Genomic DNA, 24,557 nt, shown 5'->3' with positions numbered 1-24,557 from the left:
GTAACAAATTAAATATGTTTGGGGAATTTGAAAATCCCCACTGGTCCGCTAGAGCGATGCAAGATTTAGGGCTATCGCTCAAGGCTTTGTAAAAGTCGGAGAGAGGAGTCTATCTTTCTTCAGCCGACCATTATGTCGGTGTGGTTGGTGGGATAGTAGTTAGAGGTGTAGTGATTGGTATACTCAATAGATTTGTTTGTTGACGGACGGTTAATTACGTCGGTGTTTTTCTCCGACCAGACCTTAATCTCATGCAAGTCTAAGTCTAAACACGACAACAATCCAAACAATCTTGATATATTAGTATGAACCTCTAACTGGAGATGCGAGGTATGGAAGAAAGGAATACCCGATAGCATCCTTGCGGCTTATGAATAGCATTTTGTTTACGCGTGTTCAAAGTGTAAATAACAAGTTAGAACACGAAAAAAACTTAAAAATCGAAGTTTGAAACAAACCTGTTGAAATCCGGATTTTTGGCTTAGGGCGTGGAAGGGCTCACATGTAGGCGGGTCGCTCCTTGTTCGATGACTTTAGCTGGTCGTGCTTTCGTGGTCCGATAACTTAGGCGGGTCGGCGCTTCGGTCCGAGGGCTGGTCTTCGTGTTCCGAACTATAGATGAAAAAGCTCCTTATAGGCACGATCGCTTCGGTGTAATTTTTGTCGCGGAATTTTTCGATTGACAAAGCAGATAACCACAAGATGAATCAAACAAGGGTGGGTGGGTTTAATGGGACTTAAAATGACTAATTCTACTATGAAAACAATGCTAAAGTGCACTAAGATGGCGTGGCATTTGATAAGCGTAAAATTGATAGTTTTACCTACTTAAATAAAGCGATGAAAAACTCTATAAAAAGTAAAACTACAAACTATCTTACGATGCTAGATTGCTTATCAAAGTTTCTACTCTCAAATCTATTGAAATAGAGTGGAGTAACAAATTGTTCCACTCCTAGTGCTCTAGCATGGAATGTTTTCTAATCTAATTAGTCGGTCTTTAAGTCTAATGAGAGCTTTCTGAAGGGTGTTATACTACGATACAATATGAAATTGATTATGTTGAATTTAAACTACTAATGCTATGGAAATATGATTGCTTTTGAATCTAGATAAAGGATTAGAGGGAATTGAATCCACCTCGAATTCAACTTAATAACCTAGCATAGATTCTTGTATCTCGATTCTTACATTCTTCACGACAAAATTTTGAGTTCTAATCCCTAGTGTTCATGGCATTTCTACCAAATACTAACTAGCATGTGAGGTCGTCCACCCATTCTCATGGCGAATCGACCTTCTAGAGTGGAATAGATTCTACAATGTTTCTACACTATACTACTAAGTTTTCATCAAAGCTTCATCAACCCCTCTAATGGAGGTTTTAGCCTTGAGTCATCAAACCATCATTTCCCGTTGAATTATAACTACTCATCATATTAAAATTCTAACTTAACTAAATTAACTAACAATGTTTCAATCTCTACTTAAACTACTTAATTGATAATCAACAAGAATTAAAACTAGATCTATCAATTGAGATGACAAAAATTGAAATTAACAAAATAACTACTTTATTTATCTAATCAATCAAGAACAATGATTCAAAGACTTAATCTAAAACAAGAATTGAAAATGGAACTAAAACTTAATTATTCTACTAAAAACTAGATCTAGATTTATCTATATTGTTTTAGGTCTAACTAGCTACCATTAACAAAGAGCTAAGCTTTGGTTTTTATACTTTCAGATCCAAAAATCGTGCATGGGCTTGGAGCCATGTTTTGGGCCAGAGAATCAGCCCAAAACCCAATTCTTTTCAAATCAAAAGGCCCTCTTCAGCTGCAGTTGTCTTCAACAGACTTTTCATCCACTTTTGCTCGTCTGATTGGGTCAAGGCTTAGACCATTGGAAAGCTCTTTCCGAGCCGGTCATGTTGACATAAGGTAGGCCCCATTCCAGGTCTGAGTCCAAAGATATGGCCTTCGGAAGTTCTCTTGACTTGTATCTTTTTACGCCCGTGTCGACTTTTCGACTTTGGCGGGGCTTAGGAAGGCTTTGTCTTCTTGAATCTTGGCCTTTAATCACGGAACTATTTTAGTAACCGACCTTTGCTCCTTTATCTCGCTAAAGTGGTACATTTCGCACATAATGGACTTTGAAACCGAAATGCATAAAAACACGAATCGTGTTAACTCTTAATTATTACTCACATAATTGGTCTAAAAGTATGATTGTTCTGAGGGTTAAAACTACAGTTTTGGGCTCTTATCAATTATACACATAATTGGTCTAAATATAATATTATTAAGGGGTTAAAACTACAATTTTGGGGCTCTTATCAAACTACCCCCAAAAACAGATTTTGTTTTGTCCTCAAGCAAATATGAGAAATTAAAATAAGTGACCAAAAATGGAGTTCTAACTAATCTCGTTTCGACGAGTGAAATTGCATTTACCATATGCAACAAGGCCTTAAACCACCAGGAATTTCCTAGTGGACGAGTTATAGTCTCGTGAGAGTTTTCCAAAGAAGGACTCACAAACTTCATCTATACTACAACGACTAAGAAATAAACATTATTGTTTCCTAATTTATTCTCATATATCTATACATCTCACTAGCAATGAATACATAATAATCAATTCGAAATCTAAGCTAATACGTGCATAATAATAAATCATCTACGGATAAACATATATATAATGAACTATGCTATGAAATGTAAAAACAGGTCCGTTTCTGAAACTTTGGAATAGCGTCCTTAAGTAGGTATTCACATATATGTCAAGACAAAAACACTCTGATTTTTCCACTCAAGTTTCAGTTTCGCTCCGGTTAATGAGAGGGCACACTTTACCTTACAATCTCAATGACATACAAGGAAGTCGAAGTCGATCAAACACATGTGCCACTTACTATCACACTAACCTATTTCTAATTGAGCTAGAGGTCTTTATTAGGTGTTGTGGGGATTAGGTGATGTTTAAGAATGAAGGAAATGGATATTCAAAATGGACAAGTCCGAGATAATAGAGTCTTCATATTATGTAACTAGAGAAAACCTTATTCTTATTTTGTTTTGTACACTTTGTTTCCATCCTTAGCCATTTTTTCTTTTTCTTTTGGCTTTTGACTCCTTTTGATTTTGTTTTTGGAGTTCTAACTTTTATTTATTTGTTTTTTTTTTCTTTTAATGGAAACTTTCTTTTCTTTTCTTATTTGAAGCAACTAACAAATTCTTGGTTTCATAGGTCTTTCTCTTTTATATTCTTCATTTCATCTCTATTCTCAGACTCATTCAAAAATGGGTAGGTTGATTTTTTATTTTTATTTTGTTCGGTAAAAGGGTAAAGGATTTGCGGTTTATGAAAAGCTAAAGAAAGGCTCAATGGGGCGACTAGCGGAAAATAATTTTATATAGGTTTGAATTTCTAGCTATATCGATCCAAAAAGGGCCTAAATTCTCGTTTAGGATATGATATATTGAACAAGCAAGTAGATGTGTGATTTCTCTATTCGGAATTTACTTCTCCCTTGTGTCATTACTCAGATATTTCACTCATAAGGCTTTTAGGATATATTCTCACAGGATTTGTAGAATAAGTACTCTAGCCTAGATTTCAGAAACTTACAGTCAATACAAACATAGATGCTCATGCAATATATTAATGGAAAGATGCAATGATTATTACCTACATATTAACCTAATTTCTAAAAAGCTGTTTCTAATTTAAGAGCTAACATAAAACTTCTAGATTAATATAATAATGGAGAAATAAACAATACCAATATTTCTAAGTGTATAGCATAATTTTTTTACTAGAAAACAAGTGCATATTATAAATATATTATCCTAATAGGTGCCTTAAATTATCGTGTTTCTATCGACCCCCCAAACAAGAACATGCTTTGTCCTCAAAGTATTAAAATAAGAAGGGTAGGAAATACCATGGAAGCGGCGTAAAATTAAAGAACACCTGCAAAACAAATTTAGAACATACTAATATAGATAAATAAAAATAGACGTAACTATGTGAGTTCCACCCGTTATGGGGATAACAAAAATTAAATTGCTTGGGACATAAGCAAACACTAACTAAAAATAAAACTTACCTCATATCCAGCATTTAAACGTTTTCCTCCTCTTCTATAAAGAATTGAGGTTCCTTGGCATCCTGCCATGCCATAATAATTTGCCAGGCCTTACGCCATGTATCATCAACTCGTGCTAATGTGTTAAGCGCTACTCGGTTTGATGGGGTGTAAGGGGCAACCCAATTAGGTTGTAGCCTCCACCCCAGCCAAGTCATTGCACGAAAAGAATGTACAATGCAATTTGTCACATAATATCAACCCCAACCCAATCCGTATAACGAAATGCGAAATCAGGAAAGAAACATACCATGATGCGGCAAACCAAGACAGGCATAAGAAGGTACTTATGCCTTATACTGTGGGATTGTGCTAGACTAGATATTAAGGTCTAGAGAATATCATACAGCATACATCCCTTAGCTAAAGCAAGGAAAATGTCACCAGCGGCGTTATTTGCAGAAGAAAATCGCTATTCCGCTAAGATATTTAACATGATAAAAAACATAACAATGCCCACATTAAGGGACAAGCTACCAAGGGCTATGTTAAGATTCCCTTGGTTCTCTACACGAAAAATCCCTGCCCCATAGGTCTCTTGGAAATACTCATAGTTATATAGGTATATATTATCGGACATATAACCCTATGAGTTTTAAATTTGGTATATGCATCCCAACAACAAAAAGGCTACCAAAAACTTGCTTTGAAATCCATTGTTATATCATCAATGGTGATGAGAACACTTGTTCCCCATCTAGTTGATAAAAAACTTACAATGGTCATAGAAATGAAAGTAAGCTTAAGAGAATAAGAGTTGTTGGCACTTACCAATGGATTACGCCATCGATACCGACAATCTATCGTGGAACCCGGTATCCATTACATGTTACTATCGAGCAATTCGTCAAACGATTGCTCTGGTATGATATGAGGAGCCTTCATATCAAACAAACATACTATGAAACTCACGGAAGTGATCTGGAAGAGATCCACGCATAAATCGGAACTTTGCGTTGTGATGAGGTGAATGAGTGGGCTTAGGATAGCTATAGAAGCTGGCGCATTTCACGGCTAGGAAGAATTCTAATGTTTTGGGGCGGCGACTCGTATATAGGCACAATAAGGGGCATGTGGCTCCGTGTATGAGAAGTGTTATGAAGTGAAAAGAAAGGGAAAGTGAGAGGTGTGATGTTAAGTTTGATAGGGTTATATACTAAAAGCATTACTTTTGTATTAACTCTAATTCTTTATTTTTGAATGAGAATTATATGGGCAAATGTTATGTATATTATATATGTTATTAGTTATATGCATGTGTCTAATACTTTTATGTTGTAGATGATATGGTGTGAACACCATAAAAGATCATATCATGGATTACCTTATATAAAGTATAAGTAATCGATTCATAACCAAGATAGATTTGGACAAACCATTAGTACGGTTGTAGTATAATCTGGGTATTAGTCTATCTTGACTATAAGATTACACTAGTACACTTTGTGTGTATTGAGCAGGACCAAGTGAGGTTGTTTCTCATTATCGACTATAAAGAGAACAAACGCCTTTGTCATTATGGATGTTTGTCCTCCTAATCGGATATAATAGCGGGCACTTACATGCATTGTACATTGCTTTTAAATCATCGATGAGTGAGATTCATTTTTGTGAATCAACAAACTCGATGGATTGGGTAATGACATTGTATGTAAGGTGTGTTATTGATTATAGAAACAATCAGGTGTCCCTACAAGAAGTCGGGTTGATGATGTCCCCTTGAGGAGCTCAAAAGATTGTCATGTAAACCCCAGGGTGGATTTATTCCGACATGACAATGAGGTTGAATGGTACTACTTCGGAGGACATAAGAAGTTGATTAATGTAGTTGTCGTAATGACTTAATCGACGGACATTCGATATCTTAAACGGGGGAGATCAACGAGGCATATAATATGAAGCCCATAAACACGACCGTAATTTGGGATTAGGGGTAGTGCAATAATGGCCTTTAGTGGAATAAGCCATTTGTTGGCGGACTTGGGTCGCGTGTGTTCTAGGCGACCATGGGAAGCCGATAAGAGCCCAAAGCTGTAGTTTTAACCCCTTAATAATCATCTTTGTTAGACCAATTATGTGAATAATAAGTAAGAGTTAATACCGATTACGTGTTTTATGCATTTCGAGGGCTTCAAAGTCCATTATGTGCGAGAAATGTGCCACTTTAGCGAGATAAAGGAGCAAATCCGTGAGAACTTCGAATGCCATATCTTTGGACTCAGACACCGGAATCGGGCCTACCTTTATGTCAAAACGACCGGATCGGAAAGAGCTTTTCAATGGTCAAGCCTTGACCCAATCAGAGGAGCAGAAGTGGACGAAAAGTCTGTGGAAGCCAACTGCAGCTGAAGAGGCCTTTTTGGATTTGAAAAGAATTGGGTTTTGGGCTGATTCTCGGCCCAAAACATGGCTCCAAGCCCATGCACGATTTTTGGATCTGGATGTATAAAACAAAAGCTTCACTCTTTGTTAATGGTAGCTAGTTAGACCTAAATTAATATATAGAATTCTAGATCTAGTTTTAATTAATTAATTAAGTTTTAGTTCCATTACAATTCTTGTTTTAGATTAAATTCTTGAATGATTGTTTTGATTGATTAGATAAATAAAATAGTTATTATTCAATTTCGTTCTTGTCATTTCCATTCTAGATCTAATTTAAATTCTTGTTCTTATTCCATTCCAGCCATTAAATTAGATTCATTATTGTTAATTAAGTAAATCTCAATTTCTTACATTATGTTTAGTTTAGATTCAATGGGAAATGTTAGTTTGATGACTCAAGGCTAAACCTCCATTAGAGGGGTTGATGAAGCCTTGATGAAAACTTAGTGGTTAGTATAGAATTGGTAGTAGAATCTATTCCACTCTAGAAGATTAGTGTTTAAGCCATGAGAATGGGTGGGCGACCTCACATGCTAGTTAGTATCGGTAGGAATGCCATGAACACTAGGGATTAGACTCGAAATTCTTGCCGTGAAAGCGTAGAAATCGAGATCACGACAATCTATACTAGGTTATTAAGTTGGATTAGAGGGTGGATTTAATTCCCTCTATTTCTTTATCTAGACTCAACAATCATTATTTCCGTGGCAAGTAGATTATCTTTAGTTTATATTTTATCTTGTTATTTATTATATCTAGTTATTTAAAATGGCGTCTTGTTAGCATAACATTTTAAGTAAAGCTCTCATTGACTTAGGGCTGATTTCTTAGACTTAGAAGACAATCCATGCTAGGGAACTAGGAGTGGAGCGAACTTCTACTCCACTTAGTGCAATTAGCATCGAGGTAGAAGCTTTGATAATTGAGTGTAAAAGATTAGTTTTAGTTTACTTCGTTGTGAATTCATCGTTCATTTAAAGTAGGTAGACTATACAATTTTTGATTACCAAATACGCTCTTGCCATCTTAGTTACACTTTAGCATTGTTTTCATAGTAGAAGTAGTCATTTTTTAAGTCCCATTAAACCCCACCCTTGTTTGTTTCATGCTGGTTGCCCATTTTCAGTTTTGACAAATTCCGCGAGAAAATACACGGGCGCCCGGCTCGAGAAGGCGAATTCGCGCTAAGTTCTTGGAATTTAAAATTACACCCTTTGGCTGGCGCCCATACCAATCGCGACCAGCTCAAAAACTGGAACTTCGACTTCATTGGCATGACCATAAAAAACTCTTGTAATCTGAAAATTACTTTCGGGCCTTGGCGGCATATCTTGTGTGGCCGCGCCGGTGTTAAAAATTTCGGATTTCCACGAGGTTTGATTCGAACTTTGATCTTTCATATTTTAGGTGTTCTAACCTTTGCTATATGCAGCGAACAAGCGTAAACAAGGCGCTATTCATAAGCGAAACAAGGCCTTGTCGGTATTCCTTTCTTCCATACCTGCGCGTTTCAGTTAGGGTTTTCTACTAGTATATCGAATTGTTTGGAGTGTTGCATGTTTAGTTAAAGCTCAACTTAGTCTTGCATGAGATTAAGGTGCTGGTCGAACAAAAACAACAAAGCGTAATTACCGCGACAACAAACAAATCTATCTAGTACACCACCCGCGACACCTCTAACTACTATCACACGCACCATGCGACATAATGGTGAAGAAAGAGACTCCTCTCTCGGAGGCTTTTACAAAGCCGCGGCGATAGCCCTAAATCGTGCATCGTTCTAGCGGACCCGATTGGGGATTTTTGAATCCCCCAAACATATTTAATTTGTTACCGTTTTTCATGGGTTGACCATGAAAAACCTTATCGGCTACATCGTGGGATTGAACAAGTCCTTACAACATTCCATCATCCTACGGTAGGTGTGGAACAAATTAAACTAAGGGGTATTCCCTTTCACATTAGCCGATAAAGGCGTCTTGGTTAACTGCGCTTAAGCCTAATTAAATGGACTCGTGGGCTAAACTTGTTGTTGTTTATGGAACATTTTAAAATTTTAAAAGCGGATGAGATGCTTTCAAAGATTCATTTTTGGGAATCCTCATGAATCATTTTAAAGGGCATGGAATCGTTTCACCCGATCTCCTTATAAAGTGTCCACATCATAGCAGCTAAAGACCGCGTTAGTTAATTGCCTTTTCAAAGGTCTTCTAGACCACCATAAAGAAGTCCTTGACATAATGAATGGGGGTAGTTTCCTAAGTAAAAGGAGCACCGGGAGGCTTACAAATTTTTAGAAGACCAAACTAAGCGGAATAATAATTGGGGGGTAGTGATGATATCCGGCTCAGTTGTTTCTTCTTCAACGGTAAAGGCCCCGGTATGTTTGAGGGCGAAAACCGATCGAACTTAAAAATTTAATCGAATCTCTAACTAAAAAGTAGAGGCTATTTCACCAACAAAGCTATCCCGTCATGAATGTAAACTCAACCCATGTAATTTCTGTTTGAGTCCGAGCACCCGCGATTATTGTCCTCTAGCTTATGAACAACAACCACGGGAACAAGATAATGTTTACTCTATTAATAACTATCCTATTCTGCGCCCGCGGAGACAACATCCAACTTCGGTTGGAGAAATAATCAACAAGTAACACCTCCGGTCTGATAATCAAAGCGTTAGGCAAGCAAACAATTATAACCAAAGCTCCACCTAGGCAGGACAAAGGACAAGGTCAAGGGAATTATAATAATTATAACAACCAAAGCGCCAACCACCGACAAGGTCAAGCACAAGGTCGGAATAATTATAATAATTATAATACCAATAAGGTATCGTTCAGGTTAATAATAATAACTATCACAACCCACCCATAAATAATCGGCGAGAGATAGTTCGGTCACACCACCATTGACTACTACACCTACACAACGGATCGTATCGGCGTTTTATACAAGTTACCCAACAACTTTTCGGACAATGACTTCAATCAAACCAACAAATTTTACAATCCATGCGGGGGCATACAAGTTAGCCCGCGAAAATGACCAAAAGCGTGTTTCGGGACAAGCAATACCAAACCCTAAAGCGGCAAACCTGACCTTTGAGGTAGCGGTAATTCTAATGCGAGCTTCTGAACGTAGGTGACCTAAAATGCCATCACCACTCTCCGTTGGAAGAGTGGTTGATAACAAAGTAACTTCGCTATAGTTACCCCATCGGTACTCCTACGGACGCTTTCTAACTAGATACGCCAAAACTCGAGGAGCCTACCGCGGTAGGGTACGGTTAAATCACAACAAAAGGTTAAAGCCAAGGTTACCGAAGACAAGTAGAGAGCCATATCGCGAAATATATAGAAACCACCGTTCCTCAAAAAATTAGCCATGCTAACCGGGGATACAAACTTTGAGGAAATTAGGAGCGTTTTCAAGAATCTAACGATAAACCTTCCTTTTCACCGAAGTTATTAAAAAGCTACCTAACCGCTAAGTTTCTTAAAGAGTTGTGCACTACTAGGCGTAAGACCAACATACCTAAAAAGGCCTTTTTAAGCCGGAGCGGTTCTGACTTTATCCAGAAAATAATGGAATTGTTAGAAGTACAAGGACCACGGTAGATCTCTTATAAAATGCACCTTAGGAGATTCCCACCGCGACGACGCCTTATTAGACTGGGGCGGGCGAGTGTTAACTTACTCCATTATTACTTGTATAAACAAATAGGTCTACGAAATGCAACTACAAAAAATAACGTTGCAATTAGCGGACAAAATCAATTAAAGTATCCTAAAGGTGTAGTGGAAAGCGTGCTTGTTAAGGTTGATTTCTACTATCCTGCTGATTTTTTGTTATCCTCGTCTGAGTAAGCTAATGACTCTGTGCCGATCATTTTAGGGCGCCCCTTCTTGGCTTGGCGCCATCGCGCTTTATAAATTGTCGCGATGGAAAGATGTCTTATCTTTTGGCCATCTTTCTTCGGAGGTAAATGTTTTAAAATGATGAAACAGTTACCAAATTAAGATGCGTAGATGGGGAGGTTAGCATGATCGAGAGTTTAGCTCAAGATTATTTTAACAACCGTTTCGAAAACAATGTACAAATTCCTTTCTTTTGGAACTTGGGGTTTTATAAATGACTCCTAGCAGGGAAGTTGACACCATCCTGAGTCTGGTTGTAGACCGTTGGGTTGCTACGTCTATTATATCGATTCACGAAGACTTGCTACCTAAGCAAGTCTTCATTCTGAATAAGGACAACTTTATGAAACATCGATGGACATTCCGTCCACGCGATTAGCAAACCTCTTCCCGGGGTTAAAATATATTGACGGTCGGATGGTAGTCACCGATAATTATATCTTCTCTGTTAACTAAGGATGAAGAGACATGTTTAATAAGGGTGATTAGGGAACATCGATTTGATTGGTTTGGTCTAACCGACATTAAGGGAATTGACCCCAATGTTTGCACTCGTGGTATCCATTTGGGTCGCCTTGAAGACTTCGGGAAACCTAACTATCCACATCAATTGAAAATATGGAGTGTCGAAACCATAGCTATTGTCGAGAAGTTGAGAGGAGAGGAATCAATCCGAGAAAATGTGAACAGCAAAAAGTGGTGAAAGGAGTTTCCAAAAATAGTATCGACAAATGAGAAAACGATAACAACGTAATAGAAAGGTAAATAAAAAAAAAAACAATGGTGATGATGAGTAGAAATGTCAAGGAAGATTGTTGAAGACTTCTTGGAAGACAATATTTTTGGTATCTTTGATGCAATTTGTCTTCTCGTGGTTTTAATAAAAAATCTTCAAGCGGGCGTGAAGTCACACGTGACAACGCAACATATAGCGCCCATGTGAGAATACTGAATTTTTGAGATATACTCCAACGCTGGTTAGAGTTTGGCCTTGGCTTTTGTTTATTGTCATACAATAACAAAGCTTTATTGGATACTGCATTCGGCGTAAGACAAAAGGCCAATTTTTATTTTCTGACTTCATCACAATCCGAGGAATGGTGTGTTCATCTCCACTTCGTACTCCAGTAATGATTTCTGCTTTTAGGACATAATCTGTTATTTTTGTCACTTTCATCCGAGTACCATTGCAAAGTCCCTTACTCTGGTTTATGTTTCTAATAAGCATGATAGGAGCTCCCTCTTTTAGTTGAATTTGATGATTCGCAATCCCTGATATTTGAAGAGTGTTAAGGAACTCCGTAGGATACAAAATGTCTTGATCTGCAATTTTATCAGATGCCGCACTTAATGCACTCTCAAGTATTCATGTATTTCACCGGAATTAATGAGAGAACGTATTTGTTTAACTCATCCGGAAGCATTAAGTGGGGTGTCGAATGCATCGACTTCTCAAGTATTCTACATCTTTGTAGTTCCTTGAAAGTTCTGTATAAACAGTATTTACAATCTCTTCTATCCCATCTCCTTCTGAACGAATAATTAGATCTTCAGGTATTTCAATCCATGATGGTTCTTCCCCTTCGCATAATGATCGACTGGGCAGTTTTCCTTCACCAATAGCTAATATCCAATTGTTAAATTCTACATCGGATTGGGTACTTGGTGATGTAGAATTTATTCTACTCAAACGCATGTTTATGGAAAGACGAAAAACCTTGAAGTGACGCCATAAGTAGGATCTTTTTATTGAAGGCCGATACAATAGCTTCTCTTGAGCCTTTTTCTATAACTAGAAGCGTCACTTTGAAGTCACCTCCCAAAACAACCTGTTTTCCCCGCCAAATGGTTTATCTTTCAAGCTTTTATCAATGCCGGACATTATGTCTCTAAATGTCTTGTCAATGGACTCAAAGTCATTTTTCTTACTCATTGGTGCTTCATCCCATATGACCAAATCTGTTTTCTTCGAATGAGTTTTGCCAAATGCATCTTTAGTGTAACATTGCAAGTTGTAGATTCATCCGATTGAATGGGAATTTTGAACCCTCGAGTGGGCGGTTCGACCACACCGTAATAAAAGATGCTATACCGATGATGCTCTGGTAGAACTATTTTTCTTTCGGGCGAGCTAACTTTGCAATTATTGTATTCCATAGATAAGTTTTTCCTATTCCTCCACTTCCATATACAAAGAAGAGACTTCGGCATTACTTTCAACAAATAAGCTAATGACAAAGATCAAAAACAGTTTTTGTTCGACATTCAATCCACCATGAAGTTTTAGTAATCGCGTGAGGAAAGTAAATTGCAATTATAATTTAGTTCCTCTTGTATGATTCTCGTTCTCATCAACTATCCGGTTCTCGGGATATCAAACTTATAATCTTTTAGACTCCACCCATTCTCGTTCATTAGAATTTCAACTTCAAGAAGTGTTTTCCTTTCCCAGTTCGATTCAGATAAATTTGGATTAGCCCTTAAGATATCATCGGATAGTAACTCCCAATGGCGGTTCCACATATCAATAGCATTGGATAACTCACAAAACACTAAGAGTGTTACAAATAATCCGGCGAATGATGGACCGAAGACCATTCATTTGCTTTTTAATGGCAAGATGCCATTCATTGTCATCTTGTAAAAGACCAAAGCGCCGCGGCAAGGCGACTTGTAATAATCATAGAGAGTACCATTAACAGCTTCCTGATTTCTTCAAAATTTCTAGCTCCTTTACAATGTTTAGAAGCATACGCATATAGTATCTTTCCCCTTGTGTTGGCTGAGCATAGAATATTCTTCCAATCTTCAATCCTTGGCTTCTTCTTTTCCATTCACGAAAAAAAATTAATAAACATGTATGTTATGAATAAATATAAATTTTATATGTAATTTCAAATATAATTTTTTTTTTTGGAAATTGTAATGTATTGAGACCTTTGCATTTCTGTCCCACACAAATTGTAAAGGGAAGTCAACATATGTAAGATGTCTTCCACTCGGTCTTTTTCATTAATAATGCGATCCACTCGGTGAACATAGTTTTTGTCTTTTTTCACTTGCAACAATTTCAGCCGGATCCCCATTTGCACGAAAAACAATATTCTCTGATTTTCAAGATGGAAACTCATTCTTTCAATGTAAGGATCTCAGACTGGATGTCAAATTCATAAATCCTCCAACTTGCTTCCGATCTGCAGATACATATCTGAAGTCTAGATAGTGCTTAATCTCATCAACTTGATGTATGACCCGCCTCGGTTATCTTGGTCATAGACATTATTTTCTTCAACAATACACGTGAGCTCGATCTTGCCCTTTTGAAATGTACTTGAATAAATACTTAATCATCCGTGAACGATTACAATGTTCAACATTGATGTGACCTGAAATTCTTTGGTAAGTTCAGGGTTGTAAGGAACAAACCACGATTGTTAATTTCAACAGGATTTTGACGGCCCACCATTGCAGTTCTTTTATTATCTCGCCTTCGATAAACTGCAAAACCTTTCTCATCAAATGTCGTTTCACTGCAAAAATCCTTTGGAAATTTCCTTGTGCATTTCTTCTTCTTAGTGTCCATACATGGAGAACCCTTTTCTTCTCACCACCGGACCATGAATCATTGTTTGGACTACAATATCATACAAGAGAGGTTCACTCGGCTTTGTCCGGCAATTCAAATTTGATATCATCTTGCCTATATCCGAAGCACTTTTAGCTTTATCTTCCGGATGTAAAAACAATAAAATGTGAGCATGTGGCGGTCCTCGTTTTAAATTCAATAACGCATAATCACGCACACAAAAAAAAAAATTTATTTAGTAGCGATCTTTAAATAATTATAAAGGTATATGATCTTATCAATAAGTAATGAAATATATCTTCCTATTAAGAAGTGAAATAGATGGATCACTCAGAAAATGAGACAAACCGTAAGCATCAATCTTAACAAATTGAATTTAAAAGGGTACTAAAGTACATTAACTAAGTAAATGACACCTCGGACACAACACAAAATGGGTAGTTTTACGTTAGATGGATGCTAGTTCCGCTTTTTGTGGAAGTTCTATGAGCACGATTTTCATTTCTTTGGGGAATTATTCTTGTTAATCAAGTCTTTGCTAACCTAAGAACCTCGCTAATGATAATGACTCAACATGTACACCAGCCTAGTTGAGTATCTCTGAAGGTCTAACTAACTGTCTTGTAGCATTTACCAACTATGCCCAGAGTGGGTGCTCGGACTTCTTCTTTGCTAAAATTTGGTGCTTTCGGACTTCAAAATAATAACTTGATTAGTGTGTTTTTTCAATGAAGTCGGCTTCTTATAAAAAAAAAAAGGTATGTGATTATAACCTGCGCAATGACTCTGCCGAAATTATTTCCATAATGCAATCTTTTCATGATGCATTCCAACTTCATTTTGAATACTTTCACACAACATCGGGAACATCATTAGGCAATAGTCCGAGTCTTTTTGTAGATAACTAAGAATTTCATTCCAATTTGGATTGCAAGTAACGGTAATAAAAAGATCGTGGTCCTGCCCATCTACATATAGCAATAGCATCTTGGTAGGTCCAGTATCATGTATCTAGGGCCTCCTAAAATGTTGATGGAAGGATCAAACGTTTACCAATTGATCTTTGCTTTGTAGTATCACCTGTGTTTATTTTAAAACGGGTTATTGATAGATTAAAACATATCATAAGCTAATGGAAATAAAATTTAAAAATTAAATAATATTACTTATATACCTACGACCACTGCATCCATCACATTGCTGTATAAATCAGCCCTAATTTCTTCTTGGTGTGTCCGATACCAACACATTCTTTGATCTTCTATACATGTATAACCATCAACAATGACTGTTTGACGTAAATGTCCACCTATCCAGAGTAGTCGACTTTCTAATGTCCTTCTTTGTAGTCTAAAAGCCCAATATTGTCTCATACTAACCGTATCTCTTTTATGATCATCCATATTAAAAACTCTTTCATTTTCCTCACTATTAGGAAATCTTCTATAAGGAATCCCAGGTCTATAGCCATCTTCACCACGGGGAAACATTAAAGGATATTGCAAAGCCATGAATTTAGGATGCAATTCATTTATTCTCTCCAAACCTCCTCTAGTTTCAACAATTATGTCCCTAAAATCATTAACATTAAATCCATCCCCTTCAATTAAAGCTGCAACTTCATTGCCAGTTGGCAGATTGTATTGTCTTCCATCACTCTGCCGAGAATTAATAAGTCTTAGGCGGACATCAATCATTTGATCTTCTTTAAATCTGTCTCTAGCCATCCTAAAAGACTGTACAACTTTATTGTGTTGATCAAACATTTTGATCAATCCATCAACAATTGTAGGATCAAGAAGTTCATTATATTCATTGAATATTTGCATTCTATTCTTCAATTCATTTTGAGTATCGTATACATATAACTGGGCAAATTGAGGAGGCTTATTTTCGAATGGAAGAAGAGACCTAATTTTATGATGATTTTGCCCACTTATTCTGAAAACGCAAGGACCTCCTCCATCATTAATAGTCTTATCTATCTTCCCTCCTGCAGAAGTAAATTGAAACATGGAGTTGTATGTCCGTATATATCTTCTAAATTTAGTAGATCTTATTCCTCCTTTCAAGTCTAAGAGTTTATTAAGAAACTTCGAGGCAGCCCTCAAATAGTGGAAGTTGAACTTTTCCTTCTCCACAACATATAGAGAATGTTGGAACAGATGATTTTCCTTTGTTGTTTATTTCTTCTTCCCAAAGAATTGCTCCACAATACATACACTCTTCAGTTGGTGGTCCAAAGTCATGAACTCCTAAAATATAAAAAAATTAGTTGTGAATTTGCCAAACATTTTGAATAAAATATCAAAATTGAAGAAGAAAACACATACCATCACTTGTTAGTATACTTGCTTAGATCAATTTGAATTTTTTTTTTGCTTTTGCAGCAAGCGTTTATTCCTTTCAATCGATATTTGTGATTTGAGATATTGAAGTCATTATACCTTTAATGATAGCATCTGTAAGATTCAAAGTACCTATTTGGCCTGTGTAATAAAAAATATGAAATTTCAAAAACTTTAATTAATCCTCAATCGAATATAAAATACAATTTTACCTTTATTTGAATGCAAGTTGTGTTCCTTGGATGCCAACAAACGATTACGTTTCTTTAAAGCCAACAAACGACTTTGATTAAGCCGAGCTATTTTAGCAGTCTGTTCCTTTGTAGATTCAACATTGACTGTTTGAGAATTATACCAAAAAAGGGTCAACTTTAGCCATTTCTTGTGGAAAGGATATTAAAATTGTTGTCATTGTAAAATCAGTAAGTTCATACCAGTACTATTGCTTAAATGATTGCTCTGTTGCTCATTTAATTTCTGTGTGTGTATCAATTCCTCTGTAATAAAGGCATAAAGAAAAATATAGATATCAGTTACTTATATCTATACAATATCTTAAAATCAAATGAGAGTATAAAATGGTATTTTTTTATTTCTCAAGTTACATACCAGTGTGACTTTGATATTCCATTAGCTGTGGATGTTTTCTTCTATGCTCTTTTAACACTTTTTCCCTATGGCTTCTCTTTGTATTTGCAGACATCATAATTCTTCTATGGCGATAAGGTCGAACCTTCAATATATTCGCATAAGGTTAGACCCTTCAATATATTATTTTGTTAGAATATTTATCAATTGTGTAAAATAAAAATTAACACTTCATTCCATTATTCTTTTTTTTAAGAATACATCGCCTATTGTCTTGAGCAATTCGGAGGTATATATTTTATCGTCATCCATAAGGTAAACTGAACAACTCTTCCTCTCTTTGGCTAAAGCTTTAACTCTTCTTATAGTCTGCTCTTATTCACTGCAACTGATAATGATTTAGAAATTGTCTTCTTGGACAGCACTTACTTGACTTGTATCAGACAACCTTTGGGGCGATAGGAAGTGCATTTGCATCGGAGTTGGGAACAATGCAGGTTTTGGTACTGACCAGTGGATTACCTCGTCACGCCGAGAGTGATTTCTTGTTGTGGTGCTTTGCCGATTTTGACACTGATTTGTTGTCTTCCAGTGCCCTTCTTGCTGATGGGTTTTATGGTATTAGTATAAATATTATACTGGAAGGCTTGTTGTGGTAAGGGCGTTGGGGAGTTTAGATATGTGACACTATAGGATTTGTAATTGTGTAAGAATTGAGTTAGCTTTAGAGTTTTAATTGTATAAGAGTTCTTAAATTTATCCTTGGACATTAAGATAATGTTATTTAATTTGTGTGTATTTAATTTAATCTTAACATTTATTGTTTTGTACTCCTAATTACTTGAAAATGTGAAGAAGACTGACCTTGGATTAATTTGTTAAGATTGAAATGTTAGATTGATGACACTGCTCAACAATGGTCTATATGAATAACTTTACTCAGGAAGCTCATCAAATTGATCTGTATTTGTTGGATAACACTAAGTATATAAATGTATTTAAGATTTTGAAGCACAATCAATCAACATAGAGTTCATTTGTGTAGAACTTTGTATCTTTTGTTCTTTAGGAATTAGTAGGGTGTTCTGGTAAAAAGAACAGAGATTAAGTATGAAGTTGATTAAAAACCTGTCATCACCAGGTCCTAAAGTTAAGAAGCAGATCGTGCTGGATGGCCCAGTCAGCTGCGGAAAGAGTATTGCACTTGCTATGCTTGTTCAGTGGGCTCGTGAAGAAGGATGGCTGGTTTTTTATGTTCCAAAAAGGTAAATCATGGACTCATGGAGGATTCTTCTATCATAACCCCAGACTGAGCTATGGGATACTCCTGTTCAAGCTGCTGAAATCCTTAAGGTACGATTTGAGAGCTCTTCTTCCAGACTTAGCTATAAATTTAACTTCAAATATGATTCATAGATTGCTTTGTTTTATCATTTATACAAATCCGTTGCTTTGAATTTGATTTATGTTTTTCTTTTATTGAAGTGTGTGATTTCCTGGAGTCGTGTTACGTTTGCAGGAGAACTGGCCCTGTGTTTTGCTGGCAATGGCTGGTGGTGTGTTTCTCAGTCTAGGAAACTTGTCTACACAGTATGCTTGGGCTTTTGTAGGACTGTTAGTAACTGAGGTCGTCACCTCAAGCATAACTGTTGTTATAGGTCTGTTGTATAGTACCAGTGTACCATCTACAAACCAATATATTTCATCTGAATACTTTTTTTATGGATTATGGTGATAAATGTATTTGTGGAACAGGCACTACCCTGAACTATTTCTTAGATGACCGCATCAATAAAGCCGAAATTCTTTTCCCTGGTTTTGGATTCTTTCTCATCGCAGTTTTCCTTGGAGCTGCTGTTCACTCATCAAATGGAGCTGATAATAAAGCAAAGCTCAGTAGCTTGTCTAAAGATAATACGGATGAGGCAGGGTATCTGTAATGACGGGGTCATGGAAGTTGGACAGCCAGCGCCTACCGTTACCCAATTACGTTCAGCTTCAAGAAGAAGATCAAGTGCAATTCAAGAGGCTGCTTCAATCAGGATTGAGGCATTCATCCGTGGGTATCTGGTATAATTTTCAAAACAATCACCATTTGTCAATATAAAGATTACCAATTAGAAGTCTCGTGTTAGATAAATCAACTCTCTGTATCTTCCATTGCAACAGGCAAGGAAAGCGCTTTGTGCACTGAAAGGACTGGTGAAGTTGCAAGCACTTGTAAGGGGTTACCTTGTGAGAAAACAGGCTGCTAGGACCCTCCGGTGTATGCAATCCTTGGTGACTGTTCAGGCTAGAGCTCGAGCCCAAAGGAACCAGATGGCTGAGGAAACACATCTCCTTGCCCATACGTCATCAAACTATAGAAATTTGCTGCAGGCAAATCACATTCGACCAACATATAATGTAAGCCTCCTAGAAATCAGTCCATATGTTAAACATTTCTACTGAAAATAGTTTGCACTACTTAAGAGCATATCCACTATTATGATGGGAGAATGTGTCTTATAAATGAAAGCAATACAAATTCTTCACCCTTTAATCTGCAATCTGATTTTTCTGCATGTAGATGGATAGACACATTGAAGACAATGTCAAGGTTGTGGAAATGGATTTTGGGCAATCTAGAGGGAGTACAAAGAGCAGGAATAGCTATTTAACCAACGATCATGTTGAAAGGGCAGATCAAAGATATTCACCACATCATTACACAGAACTAAAGCAAAACTGTCACTGCCACATGTTATTAGCAAAGATGAGCCCTAATGCCTGCAGTAGACATTTTGATGATTACTCAGTGAGAACAGAACAGAGCAGCTCCTGTCACAACTCAAGTGTGTCAAAACCTGATCCAAGTTTATTAAGTATCTTTCATCCATGTATTCAGGCATGGACAAAGAATCAAAGATCAATCCAATGAGTTGACACAACAAAATTGTAATGCAACCTTCATCTTGTGGGATCAGTGAACCTCCTTATTCTAGCCTTCCATAATTGAACTATAAAATGTATGAACGCAGTGTGCCAAAGCTCCTTAATCTTAGTGGTAATGTTTAAAGTTCCCTTAAGGTCCTCCAGCCAAGACGACAATTCTCTAGCAACGCTTAAAAGGAAGACGGTTTATTTTTTTTACGAACAATCCTCTAAAATTGCTCCTAGCTAATAACTCAGCTATTAATAGCATGATTATTGTTCTAGAAGTGAGCCTAACATACATCATCTTGTTTCTCATTTGACGCTCACACTTGATGTAAGTCAAGACCAAGTAGTGATGCTCAACAACATATTGAAACTCATGCATAAGTAAAAGAATGTGTAAGAGGCAAAGTCCTTAGTCAAGTAAGAAAAGTTCTCAATCAACATCTTCGATCGTGTTCGTTGCACGATCAGTATATACTTCAAAGCAAAAGTGAGCGCAAAAATCATGCATATAATTTTCAATTAACTTATACATGTACTATATCTTTATAATACTATATAAATTATTAGAGAAAAGACTTAGTAGACTGCAAATAATACTATGTACAAACAATTATAGCCTCTGTTTGAGTAGCCAAGGACTAATAATGAGTATCTTCCTCAATGACAAATTCATTGATTCATATATTACAATTAGATTAAACTTTTCCAGCTTGACTGGGTTTTTCCATAAGTTCCTTGGCAGATTATTTATGTACACCTTCGATTGCAACATTTTTTTATTAGTACATCAATAACATCATTTATAATGCGTGTTAGGATGCTACTTCTTGGGGCTGACATTGTTAGGCAACACACATAAGTTATAGCAACTGAGGATCTGCCACAAAATTATACAAATGGATTAGTTGCATAACAAAACAGTAAGCATAAACAGAGGCTCAAATAAAGTGGTGAGATTCAATATTCATGTAGGCATGCTCAAAGTATGAATCCATATTTGTTTTTCTTACAAAATCTACTCCAGAGTCCAGATGCATGCTTAGTGGAGGATAATTACTATCCAAAAAGTAAATGTAAGGCACGTACACAATTAGTGACCAGCCCTTGATTGGCATTCACTTTGGAACATTGATATTTCCTCATAGATGATGTAGCAGAGCCAATCATACTTTGCCGCCAATGCTTTCAACTTGAGCATGTTATAGCTATAAGCATCAGGTTCGCAACCTCTACCCACCGTCGAGTTGAAACTTTTAGCGCGTCTTCAACTTGACCTCGCAAGTAATACCCGTCCATCAGCGTATTATATGTGACTGTGTCAGGTACCACATTTTTATGTACCATCAGCTTGAATAAGTCAATGGCATCTTCCATACTTTCTCTGCACACAACATCTATTAACATATTATACAATCGCAAATCTGTTGAGATTCCTCTACTAATCATATCATTGAACAAATCATTTGCTAATCATATCGGAGACACTACATATTGCTGGGATGCATCCTCCTAAAGTAAGATTTTTCACATCTAAAGAAGTAGAAGTCGACCTTGTAACTTTCTAATATATAAAAGTCGACTCTATGCTTCTGCTCTGCTTACTTTCAATTTGAAATGAGCTATTCTCTGCTTACTTTCAATATCTATTCCAGCTAATATACCTGGTTGTGTAACTTGTGTATGTAAAACTACAAACAAAACAAAGGAGTAATAAAAAAAGATGGAATTTATTAATAAACATTATTAGGATGTAAATAACAAAATTCACTACGTAAACTAAGAACATGAATATTAAGAATCACATTGTTTTCCTAACACTGGATCTTCCAATCGGTTGTGAATATTTACTCTGGAATTCTTAGGTCGTCAATTTCCATATTTGCTCCGCCTATAAGCAAGTATTCGTTTATTCCCTTTAAATAAGCATTATCTTTTTTCAATGCTTTAATCCGCATATGAAGTTCTTCTACTTGAATATTTGCTTCGTAGAGCTCTTCACGTCTAGTCATGAGTTCGTTGTAGTTCACATCTAGTACTTCAAACTTGTATATCTGTTGTAGATAGCGTATGGCATTTCCTGCAGCAATATTTTCTGAGTCGACTTTCTTGGTTTGATATGTTCCAAATGATGTTTGTATGATAGGATAATTTGGATCTTTATGGTATTCTCTTAGTATAGGCACATTGATTGCGACATCCGCTGTGTATTGATAGTTCTCAAATATTGAACTGTAAATTGGTTCTTCATAAATCTTTTCTTTTTGAGAATTTCGTAAAGTGCACTCTTCATGAAACATTGTGTTTTGTTTCATACTCCACAATCTTCTTGTTGTATGTTTGATTCGCCATGACCTGAGTTTTTTAATTATAGTAGTTTAATAAAAAACATATTGTGTTTGGCATATATATATTGCATAGGAATAAGATGAAGAGTCCATTTTGTTTTGTAATTTGACTGTAATTAGAAGTCTTTTTAATTACATATATAGAAAGTATGACTATCAGATACTATCCTAAAATATATAGTTATATGAATCTTATACGATTTTATTGCAAAGATTTTCTATGAAGATGAGTGTTCACAGGACAATAAGTTATCTCAGCAACAAAGATTTTCTATGAAGATGAGTGTTCACAGGACAATAAGTTATCTCAGCAAGAGCTTCCGTTGTCCTGCCTTCAAATTGGATTTCTAAATCTGTGACGGAGCAATTTAAATCTGTGATGGACGCTGGACTTGGTTTTGTAAACGGTCTGCACATGCGAATTAAGTGGTTGACAGAATTCGCAAAGAAGTTGGATTTGCAAGGGAGGAGTTCATTACAATATATTACAATATAAACCATTAACATTTACATTAGATTTTCAGAGGAACTCTCTCTACTTCACTATTAACACTTGTGACTCATCTACCGAAACAAAAAATGTATAAACGAACTAAGATACATTCTCCGGCATCTTGCCTGGCCGATTCATTACAGCACCCCTTCATTTTCCTTTGAAATTTTTCTGTCCAAGCTGCGTCGCTAATCAGCATTATATGACAATGCTAGCAAATGCCCTCATCTAAGGGCATTCACAAAAGCCAAAAGGGAATCTACATCTCTGTTCTCTGATGGGGAGCTTCTCTTCTTCGATCTCTTTTGACATTTAAAGAAATTGAAATTATCGTCTATAGCTCGTCGTGAGAATCCTCATCTTCTCCTTCTCTTGATCCAACACCTACAGCCCTACCAGATCTCTGGTAAACAGCAGTGATGATTGGGTTGCATACAGCTTCTACCTCCTTGAGCTTCTCATCATAATCATCCTTTTCAGCAGACTGGTTTTCATCGAGCCACTCGAGAGCCTCCTTGACAGCAGTCTGAATCTTTTCCTTCTCCAGATTCAAGCTTGTCTGCAAGCTTGTCCTTGTCGTTGATTTGATTCTTCAAGTTGTACATATAAGTCTCCAAACTGTTTCGGGCATCAATCTTTTCCTTGACTTTCTTATCTTCCTCCGCAAATTCCTCTGCTTATTGAACCATACGGTCAATCTCCTCCTGACTCAGACGACCCTTGTCGTTGGTGATGGTAATTTTCACTGATTTGCCACCGGCCTTGTCCTCAGCCTTAACGTTCAGGACACCATTGGCATCAACCTCAAATGTCACTTCAATCTGTGGAGTTCCCCTGTTCAAATGAAAGGAAACTATTATTAGGTTTCTCCTTTAAAACATGGGTCTGTAACAAATTGGAAAGGCGTGCTTACAAACCTTGGTGCTGGGGCAATTCCAGAAAGATGACAATTTCCCAAACTCCCTGCAGTCCTTTGTGAGACTCCTTTCACCTTCGAAAACCTTTAAAAAAGAATACCAATAATCCATTAGATGAAGGTTGGCAGCATGTCATTTAGCTCAAATTCTACTATACTTATATTCGAAATGCATTGTGTACATATAATTTACTTGAATGGAAACAGTAGTCTGATGATCTTGGTAAGTTGTAAAGACTTGGGATTTCTTAGTTGGAATAACAGTGTTTCTTGGAATCAATTTAGTCATCACACCACCCACGGTTTCAATACCAAGGGTAAGAGGAGCCACATCCAAGAGAAGGATATCCGCAACAAAGCCATCAATGTAATGTCAGTAAAAAACATCTAGTACTTAGAGTTGCTTCTTATTATAGTTGATAAAATGATGTACACTGTGAGAAGAAAAACACACCTTTGGTTTCTTCACCACCTTCTCCACTCAGGATGCTTCCTTGTACAAAGAAGACCAAAAGCGACAAATTCATCGGGTTAACACCCTTGTTTGGCTCCTTTCCATCAAAGTAATCCCTAAGGAGTTGTTGAACCTTGGGAATTCTGTACAGTCCCATTGTCTTCCTGAATAGGTCATTGTTCAACTCTTCAAAATCTTGCTTTCGGGTTAGTGGTTCGAGAAATCCAAACCATCATAAAGAGACAAATTAAAAACGCACATCAAATAATTCAATTAAGCATAACTATTACCAAAGTTTAGTACCACTTGTGAGAGGGAATCCAAATCATAGAGCTAGCAGACCCTCAAAAACGTCATTTCATTTTTACAATAAAGCTTAGTAATATATGGTAAGAAAGATTTAAAATATATTAATCACTTGTCTAGCAACCAATTCAATTCCTGA

At 36.6% G+C, this 24,557-nt stretch overlaps 1 protein-coding gene and 1 pseudogene across 4 annotated transcripts; one reads left to right on the top strand and one right to left on the bottom strand.

Annotated features, from left to right (window-relative positions):
- The first annotated feature begins 17,562 nt into the window (after window positions 1-17,562).
- Window positions 17,563-21,280, top strand: LOC147489079 (protein IQ-DOMAIN 19-like). Of its 3 annotated transcripts, none has more exons than XM_086575056.1 (5): window positions 17,563-17,637; window positions 18,502-18,640; window positions 18,822-19,052; window positions 19,152-19,388; window positions 19,552-21,280. In XM_086575056.1, exons 3-5 carry the CDS (start codon window positions 18,852-18,854, stop codon window positions 19,900-19,902), a joined length of 789 nt encoding a protein of 262 aa, XP_086431182.1. In that variant the 5' UTR covers window positions 17,563-17,637; window positions 18,502-18,640; window positions 18,822-18,851; the 3' UTR covers window positions 19,903-21,280. The 3 variants fall into 3 exon arrangements, with proteins under 3 accessions (XP_086431182.1, XP_086431180.1, XP_086431181.1); XM_086575054.1 differs by having other exon boundaries at window positions 18,738-19,052; XM_086575055.1 differs by having other exon boundaries at window positions 18,502-19,052.
- Window positions 21,281-22,705: 1,425 nt separating this feature from the next.
- On the bottom strand, window positions 22,706-24,269 carry LOC147489078 (luminal-binding protein 1-like; annotated as a pseudogene). The gene is made up of 4 exons (XR_015202845.1): window positions 24,113-24,269; window positions 23,852-24,030; window positions 23,660-23,743; window positions 22,706-23,576 (listed from the first exon to the last, which is right to left on the bottom strand). The product of XR_015202845.1 is annotated as a luminal-binding protein 1-like (transcript).
- Between the last annotated feature and the right edge of the window lie 288 nt (window positions 24,270-24,557).

Source organism: Coptis chinensis, chromosome 7 (assembly GCF_015680905.1).
Source record: "Coptis chinensis isolate HL-2020 chromosome 7, ASM1568090v1, whole genome shotgun sequence".
Classification (NCBI taxonomy): domain Eukaryota; kingdom Viridiplantae; phylum Streptophyta; class Magnoliopsida; order Ranunculales; family Ranunculaceae; genus Coptis; species Coptis chinensis.
This window is presented reverse-complemented; position numbering and strand designations above follow the sequence as displayed.

Coding starts and splice junctions, on each gene's coding strand:
- LOC147489079 (XM_086575054.1), top strand. CDS start 18,762: ATGACCGCATCAATAAAGCCGAAATTCTTTTCCCTGGTTTTGGATTCT. Junction 19,053..19,151: donor CATTCATCCGTGGGTATCTG/GTATAATTTTCA, acceptor CCATTGCAACAG/GCAAGGAAAGCGCTTTGTGC. Junction 19,389..19,551: donor ACATTCGACCAACATATAAT/GTAAGCCTCCTA, acceptor TTCTGCATGTAG/ATGGATAGACACATTGAAGA.